General features: G+C 40.4%; 1 protein-coding gene across 9 annotated transcripts in view; it reads right to left on the bottom strand.

Annotated features, from left to right (window-relative positions):
• Window positions 1–22,007, bottom strand: part of SORCS1 (sortilin related VPS10 domain containing receptor 1) — a 484,049-nt gene that overhangs the window by 95,889 nt on the left and 366,153 nt on the right. For all 9 annotated transcript variants that reach the window (XM_023639764.2, XM_023639760.2, XM_023639752.2 and 6 more), the window contains 3 exons: window positions 19,737–19,826; window positions 13,352–13,531; window positions 3,147–3,293 (listed from right to left, as the gene is read on the bottom strand). In XM_023639764.2, the coding sequence (XP_023495532.2) occupies window positions 3,147–3,293; window positions 13,352–13,531; window positions 19,737–19,826 (417 nt within the window). The remainder of the gene's footprint in view (window positions 1–3,146; window positions 3,294–13,351; window positions 13,532–19,736; window positions 19,827–22,007) is intronic.

Genomic DNA, 22,007 nt, shown 5'->3' with positions numbered 1-22,007 from the left:
GATGTATGATTGTACATTACACAACATGGTTAATGATGGAGGAAGGCCAAAAGACTCCTGGGTACTATACATCTAGGGATCATTAATTCATCTTTCCTCAACCTTAAGGAGACTACTGATTTTGTCAACTTTTGGGTCAAGTTGAGCCCGTGAGCTTCAGAGATGGATATTATGGCAAATCCTTCAGTGTGGCTATCAGTGGCAAATATAGGCTTTCACAGAATCCAAATGTGGAACACAAACGAAACCCATCAATGGGGCATCCACTTCAAACAGACACAATACCCACAACAACAACACGTGTGTTGAGAAGCTACCATGTGGCGGGTAGGATTCTTGAGCTGGTTCTTTGGAGTGGCTGAAAAAGAGCCACAGTCTCTATGCTCATGGAGCTCCACTTTAGCAAGGGAAGATGGACAAGAAAGTCAACAAATGCACGTGCTGATTTCAGATAATGAGAGCGGTCATGAATAACAAAGGTTGGAACAAGTACAACTTTAGAGAATGCTCAGGAAAGCTCTCTGAGACTAAAGCAAACAAGCAAGGATGTGAACGTCAAGAAAAAGCCAGAGTAGAATGGCATTTTAAGAGCAATAATGGCAAGTGCAGAGTCTAAGACAAGGATAAGCACAGTGAGTTAGTGGTATGGAAAGAAGCACCATCCTTCCCCAGCGCGGCCTGTGTGTAAGGAAGGAAGAAAGAGAGAGGCTGAAGAACAGGCAGGAGAAACAGACAGGTGCCAGACCATATGGGACCTTGAAGGCAATAGTTAGGTGTTTGAATTTTATTCTACCTGAATCAGAAAGTCATTAGAAGGTTTAAGTAAAGGAGGGTAATGATCTGAATTTTTAAAGCTCAAGTTGATCCTATTTCCACAAAATTTTAGAAAAGAGAAATCTAATCTACAGTAAAGGAAAGCAATTAGTGGTTGTCTAGGGCCAAGACTAGGAACACTGACTGCGAAGGTGCACAAAGCAACTTGTTAGGGTGATGAAAATGTCCCATCTTGACTGTGGTGGTGGTTACATGGGCATATACATTTGTCACTATTCATCAAATTATACTTATAAAACAGGTGCTTTTTACATAAATATGTCTTACCCAAATCAAATTGGATTTAAAAAACCAAAGTTCAAATTGGTTGTTGTGTGGAGAAGAGATTGCCTGGGAGACATGGGAGGAGCAGTTAGGAGCCTGTCACTGTAGGGGAAGTGGGAAATGATGGTGGCTTGGATTAGCATGGTCCCAGCGGAGATGAGAAGTAAACTGACAGTATATATCAATATTGGAGGCACAGCAATAAGACCTCCTAACACTGAGCAAGGGCTGGAACAGGGAACACCTCACTAACTACTTTGTGTAAGAGGCATTTCTAATGGTCCATTTATGATGCCAGAGCATCCAGGCAAGCTTCTAGAGGTGATATGGTTAATTCTCTCTCATGACCATTTAATCTCCAAAGTGCACGGTGGGACGGAGGACCACATTAAGGCACTGGTGCATCTCATGCATCTTTGGCTAAATATCATGATGCTCCAACTTGAAATAGCTAAACTAGGAAGGTGGCCTTTTTTAAAATGCTACTGAACTATGCCTTGCATAGAGTGGGTATTCAGTAAATAACTGTTACATTTACTTACTCCGTCACCCACCGGCTTTGTGCACTTACTATAACAACTGGCTTTTTTTTCCCTCTGTAAGTTGCCAGTAATAACGATAGAAGCTGAGTGGGAGGCTGAATTTCAGACTGCTTCCCTGATGCACAGTGACAACGGTGATATCCTCTGCACTAATAAGGTCAAGCTTTGGCTGCTGGCATCTTCTCGAGTAGGAGGGTGACCCACCTACAGCTGTATGAGATGAACCTGCACGGTGACTGTTCAGACTTCTTGGGACAGAAGGATGCAAGCTGAACGTGGATAACATCAAAGTCAGAACTGTATGAAGAGCGTGAACACTGATGTATGTATTTATATATATATGTATATATCCCAAGCCCTTCTTACTAAAATAAGAGTAGGTCTCCCCTCTAGATTTATACACTGCTCTCTCCCTTTTATGAATTTAAATACAACTTCCGAATTGTTTTACAGAAATTAGCACGTAATTATACTTTCTTTTGTAATTAATCTCTTCCCACCCTCCTGCATTCACTCAGTATCTATCCATGTGTCAAGTACAAGGCAGGCACTAGAACTACTAAGGGGAGTGAGACGTGACCCTATAATCTTTCATTTATTAATCTAGTCTCTCTCAAGTAGACTGCAAACTCCTTGAAGGCACGACTCATCTTTGATCCCTCTCTCGGATGCCATCATATAATCAAACATATAAAGAACTTCAGGCTGATCTATTTATTACCCAAATGTTAGACATTAAAAGAAAGCCATACTTCAAAGCAGGCATCAGCAAACTTTTTTTATAGGGTCAGATAATAAATATCCCAGACTTTGTAGACCACACAGTCACTGTCATAACTACTCAGTTCTGCCATTGTGGAGCAAAAGCAGCCATAGACAATATATAAATGAATAAGCATGATTGTTTTCTAATTAAACTTTATTTACAAAAACAAGTGGTGGGCTATATTCACCCCACTCACCAATCCCAGCTTTATAGAATGAGACATAAATGAATGGAACATATAAAGATTACCAATAAGGGTCTAAATGACTGGTTCTTACCCTTTTTTGAGGCATAAACTCCTTTCAAAATATGATTAAATATCTATGCTGGAAAATACACCTACACAATTCTGCATTCAGTTCATCAATTCTACAGCTGAATTTATGTACCATTAGACCTGTAACAGGTTATTCATGGGAAAATAAGAGTGTATATCCCCATCATAGATGGAAATTATCATGTCTTCCTTTAAACTACAATTTGAGGTCCTCATCAGAACTTGGGCCGCAGCTGAAGAACCTTCTAAGTGAGCAAGAAACTTTCTCATGTTCTCTTATCTCTTTGGTCCATCACAAAAGGCAGCGCTGTGACTCTTATACACATTCAGGCTTCACACCCTTCCCTGTCTCCTTTGGTTCAACTGTTGAGCAAGAAGCCCTGCAACCATTTTCATCTGCTTGTTTAGCATCCATTTCCAGCCCTCACCGGGTGGGACATTCTGCCCCAATATGAAGACTCACCAGTAAGCACTGAACCGGGTCTCCCCTTAGATCCGTGTCTGGTGCCTGCAGCAAACGCCAGTCTCTGCCTTTGTTATAGGTGATGAAAGTCTTCACTTGGTTGTCAATCTTCTTGTTAGCCAAGAACATTCCCTTTATCCCTGCTACCTGGGAAAAATTGACATGGCTGAAAAATACATCAATTTGAGAATGGATATATTTGTTTACTTAAAAAAAGAAAGCAGACTGTCAAATTCAGCTGTGAGCAATTCTCTTGGAGGAAGGAGAAGGTAAGGATGGAGGAAGAGGGGGTGATGCTTAAGGATGATGACTTCCTGGGCTGTGGGACAGAAAGCAATAGATTAGTGCCCCTTAGGGCATGGGGGCCGTAATGTAAGTTTGATAGAGGCTTCTTATTTCCCTAAGGTAGGTTGGTAGGAGCTTGCATAGCCTAGAGATAAACTCTGGTGCTTTCAGTTCTGCTACTTGGTAATTGATAAATAAATAGGAGATACTTTTATTACATGTTAGGCATGGCACCCACAATCTTAAATATCTCATTTAATCCTGTAACAGTCCTCTTGGGTAAGTATCATTTATTCTTTTTTATAGATGGGAAAACTGAGGCTCATTCAGTAAAGTGACTTGCCTAAGGTCACACAGATAATAAGTGGTGACCTGGGATTTTAACACAGAACTCTCTGGCTTCACAGCCCATTCTTTTAAAGACTATCTAAATCATTGAGCTTTCTACAGCCTTGCGCAATTGAAAGAGGTCAGTTAAAGCTCAGGATCCAATTACTAGTGCTTTTTTTCTTTGTAAAAGATTGCTCTGTTGCGCCACCAAAATACATTGAACAAAAGAGAACAGCTTTTAAACTTAAAGAAGAGTGGTTTCCCTAAAATGTCAAATAATCCCTCCTTCATTCCTATAATACCTTTGTTCCCACTATAAACAGTCCTTATTAATTATTTGGCTGTGAAAATATGACTTCTTTTTCTCTTCTATACGTTAGGAAAGAGGTAACAATTCATAAATTGCCCAAGCTGTGCACTAACAAGTCATTAATTGTGCACTATATTTTTCATGTGTTTAAGAGATTACTAAACACATTCCTACATATTTTACTCTGCTTGAAATTATGACAATGCAAGAAAACTAGAAGGCAGTGAGAAAAGGGTCTGCAATGTGTTGAATGGTGCATTCTAACACTATGCATAGGTATCTCATTTAATGCTCACAATAACCATGAGATAGTTCTCATTAGCCACATTTTGAGGATGAGGAAACAGAAACAGATTAAGTGGCTCTCTGGAGCACAGATAGGGAGTAAGTGAATAAGTTAGCAAGCATATTTGAACCCATTTAATTTAACTCAGGCCCTTTATATTATAATATAAAAATTTTTAAGCACAAGAGTGAAACATCAGTCTCTGCCAAGTACCAAGCCCTATGTCCAGTAGTTTAGATACAAAACCTCAATATTCACTACAAATCTGCTTAACAGCAATCATCTCAATTCTATGGATGAGGAAACTGAGGTGTAAACAAATTTAATTGCTTAAGATAACAGAGAGTTGGGGTCCACACTCAAATCTGTCTGACTTCCAATGTTCTTTCAACAAATACAGCTGTGAACTTCTCAGTTCAAAAAGGTTGGGTTTCAACCAACAGAATACACACGTTTTGCCTTTGCTTTTGACACACTCCAACCTCATTAGTTTGTACCTGCTGATCTGGCATCTGGGATAATTTAGAGTTGGGCCAACTTCATACTCTTCTGGAACCGCAAGTTTGTTAAGCAAATAAATGGTATAAACGAGTTGCTAGGAGGAATACTTTGAACTACTTAGGAAAACAAGCCTCATTTGGGGCAATCAAGAGCAGCCAGAACAGTTTGTTATGCATTGTCGACCCTCAACAAATGAGGAAGACATCAATTCCAGGAGCACGCTACCTCCCATTGATGGTATGTTAATTACAAATAATATTTAGTTATTCACTATACCAGTTCCATAAGGACTACTCACCAGGGAATCCCATATTGGTTTTGCATATGTTCAAGAGGCTGTTACATATTTAAATAAGACTAAGCTGCCAGTTCTTTAAAAATTAAATTTCATAAGTCAGAATTTTCACAAAGTCATACTTGCCTTCCCTCCATGGCATACCCATATGTGAGAAACGACACTGTCTTAACCATTCAACACTCTAGGAGGTTACAATAAATACAGAAGGAATAAAAATATTACCTATTCGGGTAGTTTCATTGCCCATTTTCCTTCCTGCCCTCTCCCACTTTTGGCAAGTGTGTCAGAGCAGGGTTATGTGTGTTTAGGAGCTGGTTCATTTGATTTGCAGAAGTGGTGACTTTATTGGCCTCCGACTGCTTGGCATTATTAAATGCCACTTGAGCGGAGAGCTGCACTTTGTAATTCATCTCTGGCAGCTTGGCCTTCAGGTTTATCTTGAAGAATAAAAACTTGGCAAAGCAGAGGGAATGTGTGACAACAGGGGATAGAGGTAGAGAGGGTCTGCTTATTTCCTCTGGCGGCCAAGGTGCCCTGTCCGTGAAAATCCCATTTGAGGTGTCATTTTATTTTTTTGCTTCTTTGGCCTGGTCTGTAAAGATAGTCACCCCTGCTGTCAGGTTTTTGCCATTCACTGTTCCTGTCACTCTCAGCCTGAGAAGTCCATCTTTCTGTGTGACTCAGTGCAACCCTATGCCTGGGGAACTTTCCACAAGGGCTCTCTCATGAGGCCTCATCAGATACTTCTCGGCCACCTCTAGTCTCTCACTATAGGAGTTTGGGTAGCAAAGAAGCAGCACTGGTGTCCAAAATGTGGAATTTGTACGGGTGTACACGTGTGTATATGTATGTGCATGTGTGTTTATGCGTGTGTGTAAGGTCTGGGGTTCCAATGAGGATGAGTGGACATGTTTTTGTTCCCAGACAACCTCCCTCTATATCCACAGTATGTGCATATTTCTGGAATGGGGTGGGGCTGTGGGATGGGATAGGGTGGGGAAAAGCAATATTCCCAATGAAGACATGCCTTCGCATAGACACAGAGTTTCCAAGGAAGATCTTCCTATGGGAATGATACGTCCTACTGCTGGAAGTTTGTCTTCCTTCAGGGAAAGACCTCTTACTTTTTCTGCCTTTCTGAATTCTGCACAAAGATCTCTGAGAATGCGGAATGTGTTGAGAAGCTACTTTTCTTTCTTTGCCTTTCATATGGGAGAATTTGATACCGGAAGTCTCAAAGGTAATTTATAATTATTTCTTATTCTCTACTATCATGTAAGCCAAAATATCACTTTGATTAGACTTTAAATATGACATGTTATAGCTCAAAGCTCCAGCCAACACAAAGCCTATCAGCACGTTTACTGTGCCCCAGAATGACAGCCCCAAAGCACTAACTTCCCTTCTCATACTTACTCTCCTTGATCACACAGACTATCCCAACACCTTTGGATAACATCCTGACATGTCTCTACCTATCCATCCCTCAAGGCCCAGCTCAATCAGCCTTTTTCCAGAAACCAGCATCTCTTTTTTATCCTGAACTGTCCCCAACTCTTTTTCTTGGTCTTCCAATTTGTCTCTCATGTAGACAGGACCTACATCTTGGCTCTCAACAACTGTGTAAGCTTCCTACGGGCATGTCGTCTTGAAAACTTCTCTAGTACACCTTACACTTCCCTTACCACCAGTTAATTCACCACAGCTTCTCCTGCCATCTCTCACCCTATGGCCATTCACACTAATACACCTTTTGGATTATCATTCAATCCACCATATTTCTTCATTAAAATGAATAATAGAAAAGTCACTTTGTACAAGAAGTCCTATTTCTGTTTTTAATAAAATAGTAAGAATCCTGCATTAGAAGATATAACAAGAATAACAGTACCCCAAATTTTTTGAGTACTTATGAAGTGTCAGGCACTAAATAAAGGGCTTTGCAAGCGTGAGCACATGAATCTCTCCATGCATGCTAAGTGGTGGAGTCAACGGTATCCTCATTTTACAGATGTGAAAACCAAAGTTTGGATGTGGCCAACCACTTGCCTAAGGTCAGTTCCTGAAGAAGCTCAGAGCTGGACTCCAAATCAGTCTGTAGAGTCCACACTCTAGAGCCCACACATTTAACCATTTGGTTGTACTATTTCTTCAAACTTCTCCTTCATCCTAGAGTATACTGAGAGAAATATAAATGGATATCATACTTGCAGGAAGCTGCCTCTTATTCATTCTTCAGGACATTTACTCAATAGTTGTTCAATAAACATTTTTTGAGCATCTATTATTTACCATGCATTCTTCTAAGCTTTGGGGATGCGGCACCTAGAATGTCCAGGCAACTATACATTGATTTAACTGATTTTGGTTTTTGAAAGTTAGAATGTGCTAAGTGCTGGGACTTAGATTTCTTTGGTGATTTAAAGGAAGAACTCCAGATATCTCCTTTGTTTTTTGATATTTACCTCTAGGGGTTCCTCACCTGTCCCAATCTCTCATGTATTCCATGTGGAGGCTAAGTTGGGAAGACCCTGGCACAGGAGTTTCTGCTTATTTCTGTCTCTGATGCTGATTGGGAGATGATTCCTCCCACCCTCTCTGCCTCAGACTTTAATTGCAAATCCAAAGTGCCAAAATTTGGAGAGAATGAAAAACTCAGTCAACAACTGTAGCAAGAAAGAGAACACAGTCATGACTTCTTTGGGCTTTGGGGATAGGAAATTTTTCTGTCCAAAGGAGAGGGCCCCAGCCAGGAGAGATGCATACACAGCAGGGCCAAGAGTGCCCTTGTAATCAGGGAACCTATTGCCAAAAAAAACCTCTAAGTGTTCCTTCCTTCCCTGGTGCCTTGATCAGTCAGCACTCTCTTCGCAGGGAGAGAGTAGCCTTAAATAATTCTACAATATATTCTATGTCCTGTAATAAATATCTCCTGGATGGGAGAGCATTTTTCTTCCCTATCTCCTATGCTGGATTGTAAAAGGCAGTCTTTCCCCAAGAAATCAAGCTGTAAGCTACATTATCACAACTGTTGAGCTTTTTCTCTTAAAGAGAGGGTACTTATAATAGGCAGAAGACACTATGTGTGTAGCAGGACATGCACTGGTCATTGGTTATATCTTTCATGATGCCCACTGTGGCTCATTCACGTATGCACAAGTCCTGTGCATTCTGAATTTGTCAGCCAGGTTGCTTCACTCCCAATACAACTCTTTCCACTTGGCTGGGGTGAACTGTCATTGTCCATTAAACCAAAGTGCTCTTCATCATCATTAATTAATATTCCCTTCCCAGAGGAGGGATGATATTGTCCAGATCTGTCAGACCCCCTCTCATCATCCACACCAGATGAATACACTAGGAATCACACGTCTCGGACACACTCGTCACATCTCTTTTGCTCTGGCCACCATCAGGCATGCTGTATTCTGTCACCCATCCCACATGATGCCACTGGAACATTTGTGCTATTCAGGAAGAACAGAATTATAGGACACTAGTTTCTAAGATTCTCTTACGCAAACCCATCCACCACACAAAATTGAGAGGCACATGATAACACTGTCTGAATTTAGCTCCAACTGTGGGCTCAGGACTTGGTTCAGAGGGTGGTGAATGGTTCCAGAGCAGTCATCTGCTGATTCTGTTCATGTTGGCTTTTCCTCAGACCCTTTTCTTCTTCCTGTCAGATTTCTTCTGCTAGGTAAAGTCTAGTATTACTCATCCTGCTCTTCAATGTCCTTCTATCTCTATCTTAGGGCTATTACTTGGCCACAGTCAAATAAAGTGCAAATACTGATCTTTCTGGAGACACAAAATGGTTTGTAGTTAAGAGTTTCTGCACTCTAGATTCAGATCCTAATTCTGCCACTTACAAGCTTTGTGATCTTGCAAAAATGATTGTACTCTCTCTGCCACCACTTACTTACGTTTGAAAGGGGAGTGATTATAGTCCCTACATCAAAAAGTTAATATAAGGATTGAATGAGATAATTTAGGAAGGTTCTTTACACAGTACCTGGCACATGATGGCACCCCAAACATTAGCTATTGTTATTATGATCTTTCATCAAGAAAAATCAGTTTCTAGCATTTATGCTTTGTAGCCAACTTTCCCGGTTCACATTTCTTGACTCTTTTGAATGGGAACCATGTTCAATGAGCAATTCATACTGAGAAAATTCTGGTATTTCAATAACTAAACCATGTAACATGTTTCCCCAAGACTATGTCCCCAATATTTCCCTATCTTGTCACATACACACATGTGGTTCTAGAGTAGAGAGAACCACATTTGTCACAAGGTTCCTAGGTGTGTGTGAACAAAATGATTGATTTTAATGAGAACTGTGCTACCTTCTGCATTTCCCACAAAGACTCATCAGCAATATATATCCTCAATACACAGACTCATCATACACTTATATATTATACAGATCGCCTCCGCTAAAATAGCTTAAAGAGCATAGAGATACAGGAACAGCAGGTAATTGACATGCAGAAGCATTCAAGCAAAGAACGCACGTCATCCTCCTCAGTCAACCCCAAATGTGAGCAGACGTGCGCTCCATGTATTCTATCTCTGTCACCCCCCACTTCATCTGGTGCTCATCTCTGCTCTTTATTAATTCATTTATGGATTTTTTTACTTTTCATTTATCGCTAAGTACTCATCATTTGTTGCAATTCTACTGGGAAATTCATGCTGGATGGCTTTCAGCTTCCTGCTAGCCAGAACTGTAAGATTTAAGGAACTTTTGTGCCAGGTTCCGTGTTAGCCAATATTCTTTCTATCTAGGTAATCAGCAGAAATGGCACTGCCGTTCTGATCACATTAATTTCAATTCGAGTTGCTGTGAACTGTCAGGCTAATAAAACAAAGGCTCTTCCCAGGATGCAGAACACCTTTACATAATGCAGTCACACCACTGCTCACAGTGATGATAATGAGAGCCAGCAGTTTCCCTATAGATAGTCAACTGCCAGAGATATAAAGGGGCAACCGAAGGATTAACCAAAAAATGGTTTGCCATGTCCAGAGGTCACCGTTTCCTTTTCTCATTCTGTACCTGTTAGTGATGTTTGAATTCAAAAAACCATTCAAGAAAACAGTTGCAAATAACATGACATTGGAAAGTCATTCCTGTCCAAGCCTGTCGTCTTTTCTATCATCAAGGGACCAATTAAAATGGTCTCCATTTTGGCAGAAAACACAATTTATCCAGGGAAGCTATTCCACATTGACTTGAAAGGAGGAAAGAAGATAAGGAAGGGAAAGATGCAACCTGAAAATCAGCTGCTTTGACTTCATACCAGCCAGATACTCAGAGCGAGATACTTCCATTGAGAGTGCTGGATCAAGGCAAAATAACGCATGGCATTTCAACAAAACACACTTAAAGTTTAAATGTTTATAAGACATTTACAAATGAGGAAAGGAATGTGGCAATTTACACTCGTTTCTAAGAAGACAACTAGTTGGTGTTAAAGAATGTCATATGGCCATGCTAATTGCAATATGGGGAGAGTAGAGACCCAAAAGAGTGGAAATGTGCTGGACATTTAAACAATGTGGGTAGATTTTAAGACTATAAGAATGGAACATTGCATTGGGGCTTAAACTCATTGGAATGTAATATTAATTATGCTACCTATAATTTGTTGAGCATTGCTGTATTTCAAGCACTGATCAGTACTTTAAGAAGATTACCTTATTTAGTCCTCAGAGAAATCCTCTCAAATTGATACCATGGTTATATTCATATTTTAAACAAGGAAACTGAGGTTCAGAAGTTATTGGATTTGTCTCAAGAATACATACATGTGGTATAGCTAGGATTTAAATGCAGGCAGCCTGACTCCAAAATTTATACTCTAAATCACAGTTTTACCCAACATGAATTTGAAACAAAATCACCAGATTATGTAAATGTTTTCCAGAAAACACGTTCAGTTTGAGGCTGAGATATATGATACTATATTTATCTGGAACATGGGCATAAAAGGAAGTGGAAGGAACTTGTGAATGTATAAAAAAGTCTGCAGTGATTTTTTTCTAAATATATACACACAAACTATGTCCTATGCTAGTCTGCCATAATTTCCATTACAAATACTTGGGCTCTAAATTGGGCATACAGTTTGTTAACATGCCTTTCTTTATACATATATACAGAGAAGTTTAGATACTAGAAGTAAAGTCCTAAGAACTCCTAAAGGAGAAGGAATACAGACAACACTAAAAGGAATTACAATGACAGGTTTAAATTTCTTAAGCGAAACTGGTTTCTGTCTTTGACAGACTGGACATAAGTCTCTTGCTTCTCGTTATACAAACAACCTCTTGACTCAGTGAACTTAGACTCAAGCAAACGGTAGCATCATTATGACTGTACCTATTTGAATCAGTTTTAGGATTTTTTTTCAGATAGAATATAAGTATATGATTGCACTTCCAAAATTCTGAATATGTTTTTTAATGGCTCATTAAAACCCATTATAAATCCTTTACAGCACAGGATAAGACTGAGAATGGCTAAAATCCATCCCCAAATACCAGCTTTCTTTCTACCTAACTGTGCCTTAAATGGCAACTAAAGTGTTGGTGTTTGTTGATGAGGATTTTAGGCTGGTTACTTTTAAAACTGCAGATGAGAAGCAGGCTCCGAGGACTGGAATTTGCTTGCTCTTTGAGAGAGATTTGCATTTGTGAAGGAAGGGGGGATGACCTTGTAGGGACCTGAAATTGGCCACCCCAGGATATGTCTCTTAGGCATCAGGATTGTTTGGGGCTGATTGCTTTTGATAAACTGGGACAGTCAGGGAGGCTCTGGGGAATGGAACTTGCCCTTGTTGGGACACATTTACATTTGTAAGGTAAATCTCTGTCTGTAAAAGGTGCCTCGCTCTCTGTACCAGGAAGAAGAAGAAAGATGACCTTGTCCCTAGAAACTCTTAATGGGGAAGGCAAGAACTTAAGTTGGTTGCTGTCTGGCAATCTCACGTAACTGATTTAGGGTGGTGGCTTCTGACCTTTACTTAATCTGATTTGATTCTTGTCTAAAAGTCATGGGATCATCCAATGACCAGACCCCACCTGCACTGATACCATTTTAACATTTTTTTCATGTTCTTTCCTTTGTCTTGTAAAGAGATGACTCATATACCCATGCCTTAAAATTAGCCTTACACTCCGTTCATGTTTGCAGCAGAAGTAGCAGCAGCAGCTCTGGCCCGTGGGTCCTGTCCCCACGCACCAGCTCTGCCTGCCCATGGGTCCTGTCCCCATGCCCGTGGCAGCAGCAGCTCCCCATGCCAGCAGCAGCTCTGACTGCCCATGGGTCCCGTCCCCATGGCAACAGTGGCGGGGGCAGCAGCGGCTCCTCCTGCCCGTGGGCCCTGTCCCCACGCAGCAGCCTGACTGCCCATGGGTCCTGTCCCCATGATATTCCACAATATTTTCTAGATAGAGGAGCACTGCTGCCAGATCTTGAGAGTCCAAGAAATCTTTCTTTCGACTCCTCGGCTCACCTACTCTGCATCATTTGTCATGAAAGCTAACTGATCCAACATACATGATTTTATTTTGAATCCTGGTCATTTTGAGAAACAAAGAGCCATAGCTCCTTTAGGGAAGAATGGTAAACTCTACTTTTTGTCTCGCCTCCTTCTCCTCATTTAGGAGAGAAAAACCTATCAATCTTATCTCACTCATTGGCCCTCTGAGAGGATGGCAGTTAGGGAGTGGAGGTTATCTAGTTAGAAAGGTCTTCAAGTCCCATAGGAATGTCTTCTGATCCAATACAAAGATGTCATCTTTATTCTTTCTTCAGAGAGAGTGTCCACTACCCCTTTGCTTACACCCTGACACACTGTTGGCCCTTTAAGACAATTTTTCAAATTTCACACTAGGATCACTCTTGTTCAAACCCTTTAATTGTTTGACTGCTTCTCCAGACACTCTGCAAGTCTTCCAACAGTTCATGGACTGTGGACTTGGTCAAAAGTAAATCCCTCCCCCAAAATGATCTATGGATTGCAAATTAACTGATAAAAATAGTCTCCAAACCCCTCCCTCTCTCAAATGGAATGAGGCCATATAAGGAATCAGTAATTAAAATGATCAGGGAAACAGCTCGTGTTGGGCCAATCCATGCACTGCAGTGACTCAGGACTACATATGCCTTGTGACATACCTCATAGAGGTCGATCATGACATTGCCCTCAGGTCCTCTGCTGCTCTGGACATTTTCCAAGGCCAGGGTGAAGTAGACACCACGGGTGTCTGAGATGTAGAGGTTGTATGTGTCATTTTGGTTCCATTCTTGCACTGCTGCAAACACTTGATTCTCATCTGTGCTGATGACGTGCATGTCCTGAGGAAAGACACAAGGAAGTGAAGCAGAAGAGTTTCATTAAGTCAACCTGGACTGCGTGCAGTGTAGCATCTAATGAGGAATACCAGAATAGGCACTTAGGCACTGTAATGGAAGATAGAGATTCTCCTTTTGCATATTTGTGAAATAATAATTAGTTAAGTGTTAATCATATGTTTCCTTTGTCACTTGTGGGGTTATACAGTAAGGTCATGAGAAAATAGGACAGAGAAATGCTTGGTAGCTGAGTTATAATTTAATTGCCTCATTAGATAATTTGAAGAATACTTTCTCAAATATGTATGACTTTGGAGAATCAGTCATCCTGATACATTTGCCAAGCACAGACAGGGTACATGCTCAGAAGTCTTATATGGGGCAAATAGGAGGAAAAGATGAAGAGACAGAGAGAAAATAGACAAGTTCTGCATCTCTCAGTGTGATCTATGGACCAGCATCAGGGGCATCACCTGCAAGCTTATTAGATGCACAAAACCTCAGGCCTCCCTAGTGAATCAAAATCTGCATTTTAATATCCCTCAGTGATTAATATGCACATTAACATTTGAGAAGCACTGTCCTAAGGCTAGGCTCTGAAACCCCAGAGGAAAAATCCCAGGGCACTAATCTCCATGTTAATGAGTGCTCAAGGACTTATCTGCTTATTTAAACCTTGAGCATTTTAGTAGGAAACCTTAAGTAAAAGAGGGAAAAAATAGTCTGCATCATTGACGATGTTTTCAGACTGGTAGTCCTGGAAGATAGAAACAAAGCAAAGGTAATGAGGAGGTAGTGAGCTGATAGCCCTGGGATGGGAATTCCAAATCCTTTCTTCTCCCATTCAGAACTCCAGAGAACTGGATGCTCAGAGATAGTGGCACAGACCAAAGCTTGTAGTCTCAGACCAAGGCTTGCTGTCTTCTGTAGGGGATGCCTGCTCAAATGCTCTTGGTAGCTTTTCACCCTTTGCCCAAGGCAGTAGATATTGGTGTAACTTTCAAAAAGCAAAAGTCAAAACGAAACAAAACAGAATTACACATAAGCACAAAGGTAGAAGATAAACATGGAAAGATTCTTGGCCTTTGTCTGTTTTAGTACTTAAATCTTCTCAGATGGTTCTACCTAACTTATAACCTAAATTTCTCATTGTAATATAGGCCCATGTTCTCTCAATCAATCAATCAACAACTCAGCTCTGACTCTGCTTTAGACATATGGGAATGAGTCTCTCCCTCCTCTTTAGCCTTGATCATAGTGAACTCATGTGAACAAAGAAGGAACCCTTATCCAAAGGGTTCCATAGCCCTTACCCCTACTCAGGCCTTACATGCCATACTCTAGAGTTTGATAATGTTGTTGTAGAAAGAATCCAGAGGGGGGAAGCCAAAAATAAGACCTGCCCATGAATTCGACGTGATCAATAATGTAAACTAAGGTTTATTTATACTAAACTAAGGTTTAGCATAAAAATTGGCCATGTCTTGTATCTTCCCAATGCCTATTTATGTTTCTTCTTGCAATCGTAGCCTGATGTTCTTTGAAAAGCATGCTCATCTTTCTTAGACAAATTTTCTCCCAATATTCAGTCTTTGCTACTTTCTTCCACTCGCAGCACCAGAAGTGAGCTTGTAAACCTAGCATTCAAAAAATTCAATTTCCCTGATGATAGTGATTGGATCAATGATGGCTAGGTGACCCAAGCAAAGTCAATAAGACATGATTCTAGAATGACTGTCGAATAATTAGAGAGAGAGAGAGAGAGAGAGAGAGAAATATCTTACTATTAGTTTGTAAGCAATCAGAATAAAAAAAAATGTCTATTTATGATGGACACATATCTTGGAGGCAGGGAATAAAGCCAATCCCAAAAAAGTGGGCTAAAAAGGTGGAGAGAGAGAGCCCAAATTCTGTAACATTCTTTGAGTCTTTGAATGTGCCTATCTAAGAAACCTTCCCACCTGTACCTTTTCAGTTAGACAGCACAGCAGAGCAAAACGGTTAAAAGAATGGACTTTGAAGTAAAACTACTTAAGTTCAAATCCCGGCTCTGTAACTTAGCTGTATGAACTGAACTCTGTGCCTCAGAATTTCTACCTGCAAAATAGAGATAATAGGATGCCGTCCACGGAGTTGTGGGGATTAAATCAGTTAGTAAGTGTTCAGCATGTATAACAGTGCCTGGCACTTAGCTTCTGCTCTGTACATGCTAGCTATTTTCAGTTAAGCAAGCCCTTAAATCCCCTTTGTTGATGAAGCAAGGCTGATTTGGCCTTTCTGTTCATTGCAAATCGCAGGGTGCTAACTAATATACTCAACAAAAAGTGATTCATCCAAATGTTTTGTTTCTTTCTAATGGAGGGAATTAGCTGTGGAAATCAGCCCAAGGCCATTCATTTATGGAGAGCCAAACCTTCACTGCCCTCCCTGCCCCCCTACCCCGGTTGCCTATAGGACAAAGATCAAAATCCTTACCCGGGCATCTACAATCCTCAAACAACTATTCCCAATTCATGTTTCCTTCCTTGTCAGCAGGATGTAGCATCATCCCTGAATTCAAGTTAAAATATTTCAGCACTAACCTGGTCCCTGCATCACTAATTTCCACCTCTGTGGCTTTGGAGCGAATTTGTGTACTGGTAAACGTCTGAGGCCTGGGTCACAGTAGAGAGCTCATTAAATAATCCTAGGGGCTAGAGTAAACCCTCTGTACTGTCCCAGATCACTCAAACCTTTATTTGGTAGATGTGGAACTGAAAACACAGATGCATCAAGTGTTTAAGTTACTTAAAAAGCAGTCATACAACAAAACCAGATTAAAATGGCCATCTCTAGATAAGGGTCAAGATCAGATTTCTTTCCACATAATCTAACTACATTGAACAGACTTTTTAAAAATTATGTTGGTCTTAAATATTTTAATTGAAACATTTAACATATTTAAATATCATCTCTCTTTTTTCTTCTTGTCTATATCTTCCTCTATGAGGAAAACATGCTCTTTTTCCCAAAATGGCACTTTATGTTGAATGCTTATACTGAGACAGAATTTTAGACCAAGAAGTGATCTTTGAGATCTTCTACTAGAGCATTGTCCGAAGTCTGTTCCATAGGACACCAGCATTATCGTATTTTAATATATTTTTTTAAAAAAATGTTTGGATTAATGCTGAATTATCTAGCTTTCTTGCTTGCAGGTCATCCTAGATCCTTCAACATACCAGTGAGCTACTGTTACTCTCTAGGCAAGGAACACGGAATGAAGTTCATATCTTTTTTTAAACTTATTTGATCATAGAACCAAATTTTCATGAACCATCTCTAAAGACACTTTATTCTGAGTAACACACTTGAGAAAATATTGTTGTGAATCTAAGCTCCTTATTTTAAAAGTGTGAAAAAAAAAGAGAGAGAGAGAGAGAGAGAAATTGATAAACCAGCCCAAGGTTTCCAAACAGGTTGGTGACAGATCTAGGTCCGGAATTTGGGTCTCCCGCCACAAATCAAGCAGCCTTTGCACCACACACATCCCAGTTCACATCCATCTTCTACCACACAGACAACTAGATCCACACGAATAATAATATTACCTTGCTTTTATAGAGTATCTGTCCTCCAAAACGCTCAAAGCACTTTCATATGTATTGCCTCATTTATCTCACTTGAGTAGCCCAGAATGAGCTCCAAGTAAGTTAAGGGAAGGAAACTGTCACTATGTGTCCCTGTCTGGAGGGCCTTGTGCTTTTAATGGCAACAGCAATATTAAAATCTCCCCATCCCCATCTCTGATCAGTTTTACAATTATATTAAATCGTTCTTTTGACATAGCTCAGGGTAACCATGGTCTTTCAAGAGCTGAGACAATGGCAATGGATGACTAAAGAAAATTCGAGCATGAAAGCGCTGGTTCGTCTTAATTCCTTTGGCGGGCATGAAGCTTTGTTCTTTTCCAGCCACAGCCACCTTGGCTTTGATAGAAGGCCATAAAATATATTCACCCTTGCCACGGACCACTCCACCCAAGCTGGGGCTTCTCTTTGAAGGTGTAATGGGATTATAATGAGGCATCTCATTGCCTTAAATAACAAACACCCACTTGGACCAAGTAGTACATTTATTTGCTATACTGGCTCCTATTTTTCTGGGAACAAGCTGAATTAATCACTGCATTCTACCCTCAGACCTCAGATGAGGCTGAGTAATGGAACGTGCTTATCTGAGAGAGCAGGGGGAGGGGACAGACACCCAATTTAGGTTCAAAGTAAAACTTTTCCTTTCAGATTGGCTAGATGCCACTGGGGGCGACAGTCAACAGTGATGTGTGTGATGGATATGAACAAGCAATGCAAAGCGTGTGGTTCCTAATGCCAGCACAGGCCCAAAGACGTCTCTTTGATTTTAAACTACCGTTTCTGGGGTTGCTTAGGTCAATGGAACTTCTTTTCCTGATGCCACTCAGTCCGTCAAAATTTGGGGTGGGGGTACTGCTATCTTTTAATTGTAGAATCGATTAAATTATTTCAAGGGAAGAAAAGTATGATATAAAGAACTCCAGTTTGGAAGTCAGGAGACTTGAGTTCTACCCTCAATTCTGTGGCAAACAGGATTTGATTTTGCTAAAACTTATTCCACTCAAACATTATATTCCCAAGAGCAAGCATGAGATGAGTGACTTGAAGCTGCTGCTTCCTGATTTGGTCTCAATTCCCATATGCCTCCTGAACAAGAGCATCTCACTGAATTGAGCATAATTCTTATTTTTAAAGGTGTAAATCTTGCAACCCAACTACTTCATTTGTTGGTCAATCAAAGAAACGGCAAATTCACTTCACCACTCGGGGGAAAAAACCAAGCTCTGTTGGACTTACTGAGGTAACATGACCATCTCCTTCATAGACCTTCTTAAAAGATTCTCAAGGATAATTTTAACAACCCTCAGCTTTCCTTTTATATACTGACTTTACCCAGTTCTCATCTAAAGAAGATCTCCAATGTTGTAAGTACTTGTCTTTTGGGAAAACACTTTAAGCCAAATCAAGAGCAAGGGGCATTTAAATATATACAGGCACGGACATACAGTTCTGGGCAATTACCACTGTCGTTAATCTCTTAGCAGCTGAAAATAATAATAACTACTAAGATGGATATAGCTCTTCAGAGTTAATAGTGCAATTTAATGTGTGTTATTACTTCTAATGGGCTGAGGTTTACGTCCCACCTCTCACTATGCTAGGGTTAGGGGCAGAGTGATGGTCAAGACGGAGAATTCCACTGCAGAAGCCAGAGCAATTAGCTACCATTTGCTCTCCTGGAAGAAGAGATCTGCTATGCTCTTGTGCTGTATTTATCACAGGATTTTCTGGACAACCAGCCGATGTTGGTCCAAGACAGCATATGAGAAAGTCATGAAAACTCAATCAAAAAAGTTCTTTATGTTCTCTGTTCAACCCAAAGGTTTCAAATATGAGATATAACTATATTTAAACCTACAGAGTCCCCTTCTTTCAGCCACACACATCTCCCTTGCTCTAAGATCAAGGCATAATACATAATTTCTGCCCACTTAAAATACATCACAATGGCAGCAAGACGGCAAACCCACAGCTTTGCGCTCCTAAGTCAGTTTGACCTCCACTAGGTGGCGCTCCATATTAACGCAGTTCTTCAGTGTTTATGGAACGATCCCGGGACAGCAGTTGCTGAGTCTTTATCTGCCACTATTTTCAAAGGAGTATGTCTTTGGAGAAATCTAAAAAATTAGCTGTGCCTCAAAACTAAAGACAACCAGTCTCATAAGTTCCATTGAGAGAGAAAGCAAACGTTGGATGCCATATAATGCTGCATCACATCTCAGTAAACTGATAACCATAAAATGGTATAGAAATATATCACACCTGTTGCACTGATATATACCATGTATCCAAAGCATATTTTATGTCTAGCTAGAAAATATTCTTGTCCTAATACATACTGCTTAAAAATCTTTACTACTGAAAAGCAAAAGTAAATCAGTTACCAATTTATTCAGATGCTGCTATAGCAAGAATTCCAGGGGACTGGAGGAGAAAACGAACTTGAGAAACAGAGATGGGGGATAAAAAAAATAAATGACTACAAGAGACTGAAAGGATCCTTAGGAAATGGGGTGAAAGTGGGAATACGTGAATCAGAGGAAATATTGAAATGAAGACATCAATTCAGGTCATACCTTGGGCAAAGCATATTTGGGCAGCTTCATTTGCGCAAATGCATTCCTTCGGTAGGACACGTAGTAATGTGGCCGTCCTCCTGATGTCAGCTGGATCATAAACACAAAGGTTGTAAAAGGAGCTACTATAACAGTTACGGGCCATAGAAGAAGAGCCACTGAATGGAAGTGGGTAGACGCCCACACAACAACATGAATGACTATTGCCAACAAGAGTAAAGAATTGGCGTTCAATTCAAAAACAACTTATACAGCACATGTAAGTTGGTCAGAGGCCCAAACTGAACCCACTGGACAAAAAAAAATTCTTCAATTTGCACTGTGGCTCAGAAGCCAGGAAACATTTTCCGTTATTATTTTTTTTAATGACACAAGCCTCAGGGTATATCGGCTCAATGTGCAACAGCAGCCCAGCTCTCTAGCCCCATAGCCATATAAACAGGTCCCCATGCCACAGGAAAAAGAAATGGTCCAGGTCAAACAGTGGCAGAACTGGAGCCTCACATCTCTGGGCACTGAATTCCAGCTTGGTGCTGACACATTGATGACTGTGAGCAGGTCCCGCACACAGCACTGCTGATGACGTGTTCGACAGAAAGCCAAACCAGGATCGTGGTCCAAAACCACTCCAGAGCTCTGTCTTCCAGAATAGGATTGTGGGCCACCTCTTCAAGTTTGTCCAGGATGCATAGTCCCATGAAACCCCTGGGTGTGAGGGAGGGTGAGAAGAGGTGTGGTCCCCACCTCAGCATGAGCACCATCTGGTGCAGAGTCAAGGGCTCCACTGCCAATCTCTCTCTCTCCTTTGCAGCCACTTTTTTTCCCTTGCTTCACTGAGATATTATGACATATAACATATGTAAGTTTAAGGTTGTACAATGCGATGATTTGATACACATATATATTGTGAAATGATTACCACAATAAAGTTAGTTAACACCTCCATCCCTTCATTTCACTATGATTTGTGTGTGTGTGTGGTAATAACATTTAAGATCCACTCTCTTAACAACTTTCAAGTATGTAATACAGTATTGTTTATTATAGTCACCATACTGTACATTAGATTTCCAGAACTTATTCTTCTTACAGGTGGATGATTGTAACCTTTGACCAACATCTCTCCATTTCTCCCACGCCCTAGCCCCTGGCAACCACCATTCTACTTTCGGCTTCTATGAGTTTGTGTAGCTACTCTTAACCCATATAAATACCTGGAGTTTGAATGTTAGAAGGTGTTTGCATACTCAGAATGTCAACAAATGCTTTGGGAGAATATTCATCAGACACATAAAAATGTGGCTGGAAATGACCATATTCACCATTTTGTGGGCAGATCACCTCTTAGTGCTAGTGATGGGTTACAGGATCACGTTCCTAGTGGCCTGGGTAGAAGATATGTGAAACTCTAAATGCAGAATTGATTCTAACTTTAAGTCATATATGTGGATTATAAATTGTTATTCGAAAACAGAAAAGGTTCGTAGGAGCAACACTAATAGAGAAATGAATTATAGATAGAACCAATATGTGTAACCATTTTAATGTCACTTGATAATTTGATGCTTAAGTTATTCAGAGTACTCATTACTCATTTCCTTGAAGAAAAAGGAAATGTGTGTGTGTGTGTGTGTGTGTAATCATTTGTGAAACATTTTAAAAGTACATAGACTGATATTAGGCATTTTGAACATCTGCTTCCTCAAAACATGGAATTAAATATTTTAAATTATTGCTTTCTAAATAAATAGTGTCTAGAATGTGTCTCAATCACAGTGAAATTATACATGTGTCTATATATATATAAACTGTTTAGCAATTGTACCTTTGTCATTTTTAACACGGAAAGCAATAACCAAATTTTTAAATGCCTGTCCAAAGAAGCCTAAAATTTTCCTTAAATGCTAAAAAGCAGCAAAGCATACTTGCTCCCTGTGTCTTCTAACCACTCAGGAAATTTCAGCTTCTCAAATTGTTTCCCACTCTCTCTGGAGGTGAAAAACTTGTCTCAATACATCTCATGTAAATTCTCTTTATCCCAATCACAGTCAGTGCATGACAATAATGGCTGATTACTCTCCACCTCGCCTTTGCCTCCCACCACCTCCAGCCTCCTCACAGCTTCTTGTTCCCACCTGTCTCTCTATTTTTAAGATGGGTTGGGGAGGAGGCTGATTGGCTGACCATTCTCCTGATGGGAAGACATTGACATATCTGCTCAGTGCTGTCCAAGACTGCTGGGAGCGTCTTTGAATGCAGATGAGGGGTATG

The sequence above is a fragment of the Equus caballus genome, chromosome 1 (genome assembly GCF_041296265.1).
Source record: "Equus caballus isolate H_3958 breed thoroughbred chromosome 1, TB-T2T, whole genome shotgun sequence".
NCBI classification, from domain to species: domain Eukaryota; kingdom Metazoa; phylum Chordata; class Mammalia; order Perissodactyla; family Equidae; genus Equus; species Equus caballus.
Note: the sequence above shows the minus strand (reverse complement) of the source record. Positions and strands in the feature narration are given on the sequence as shown.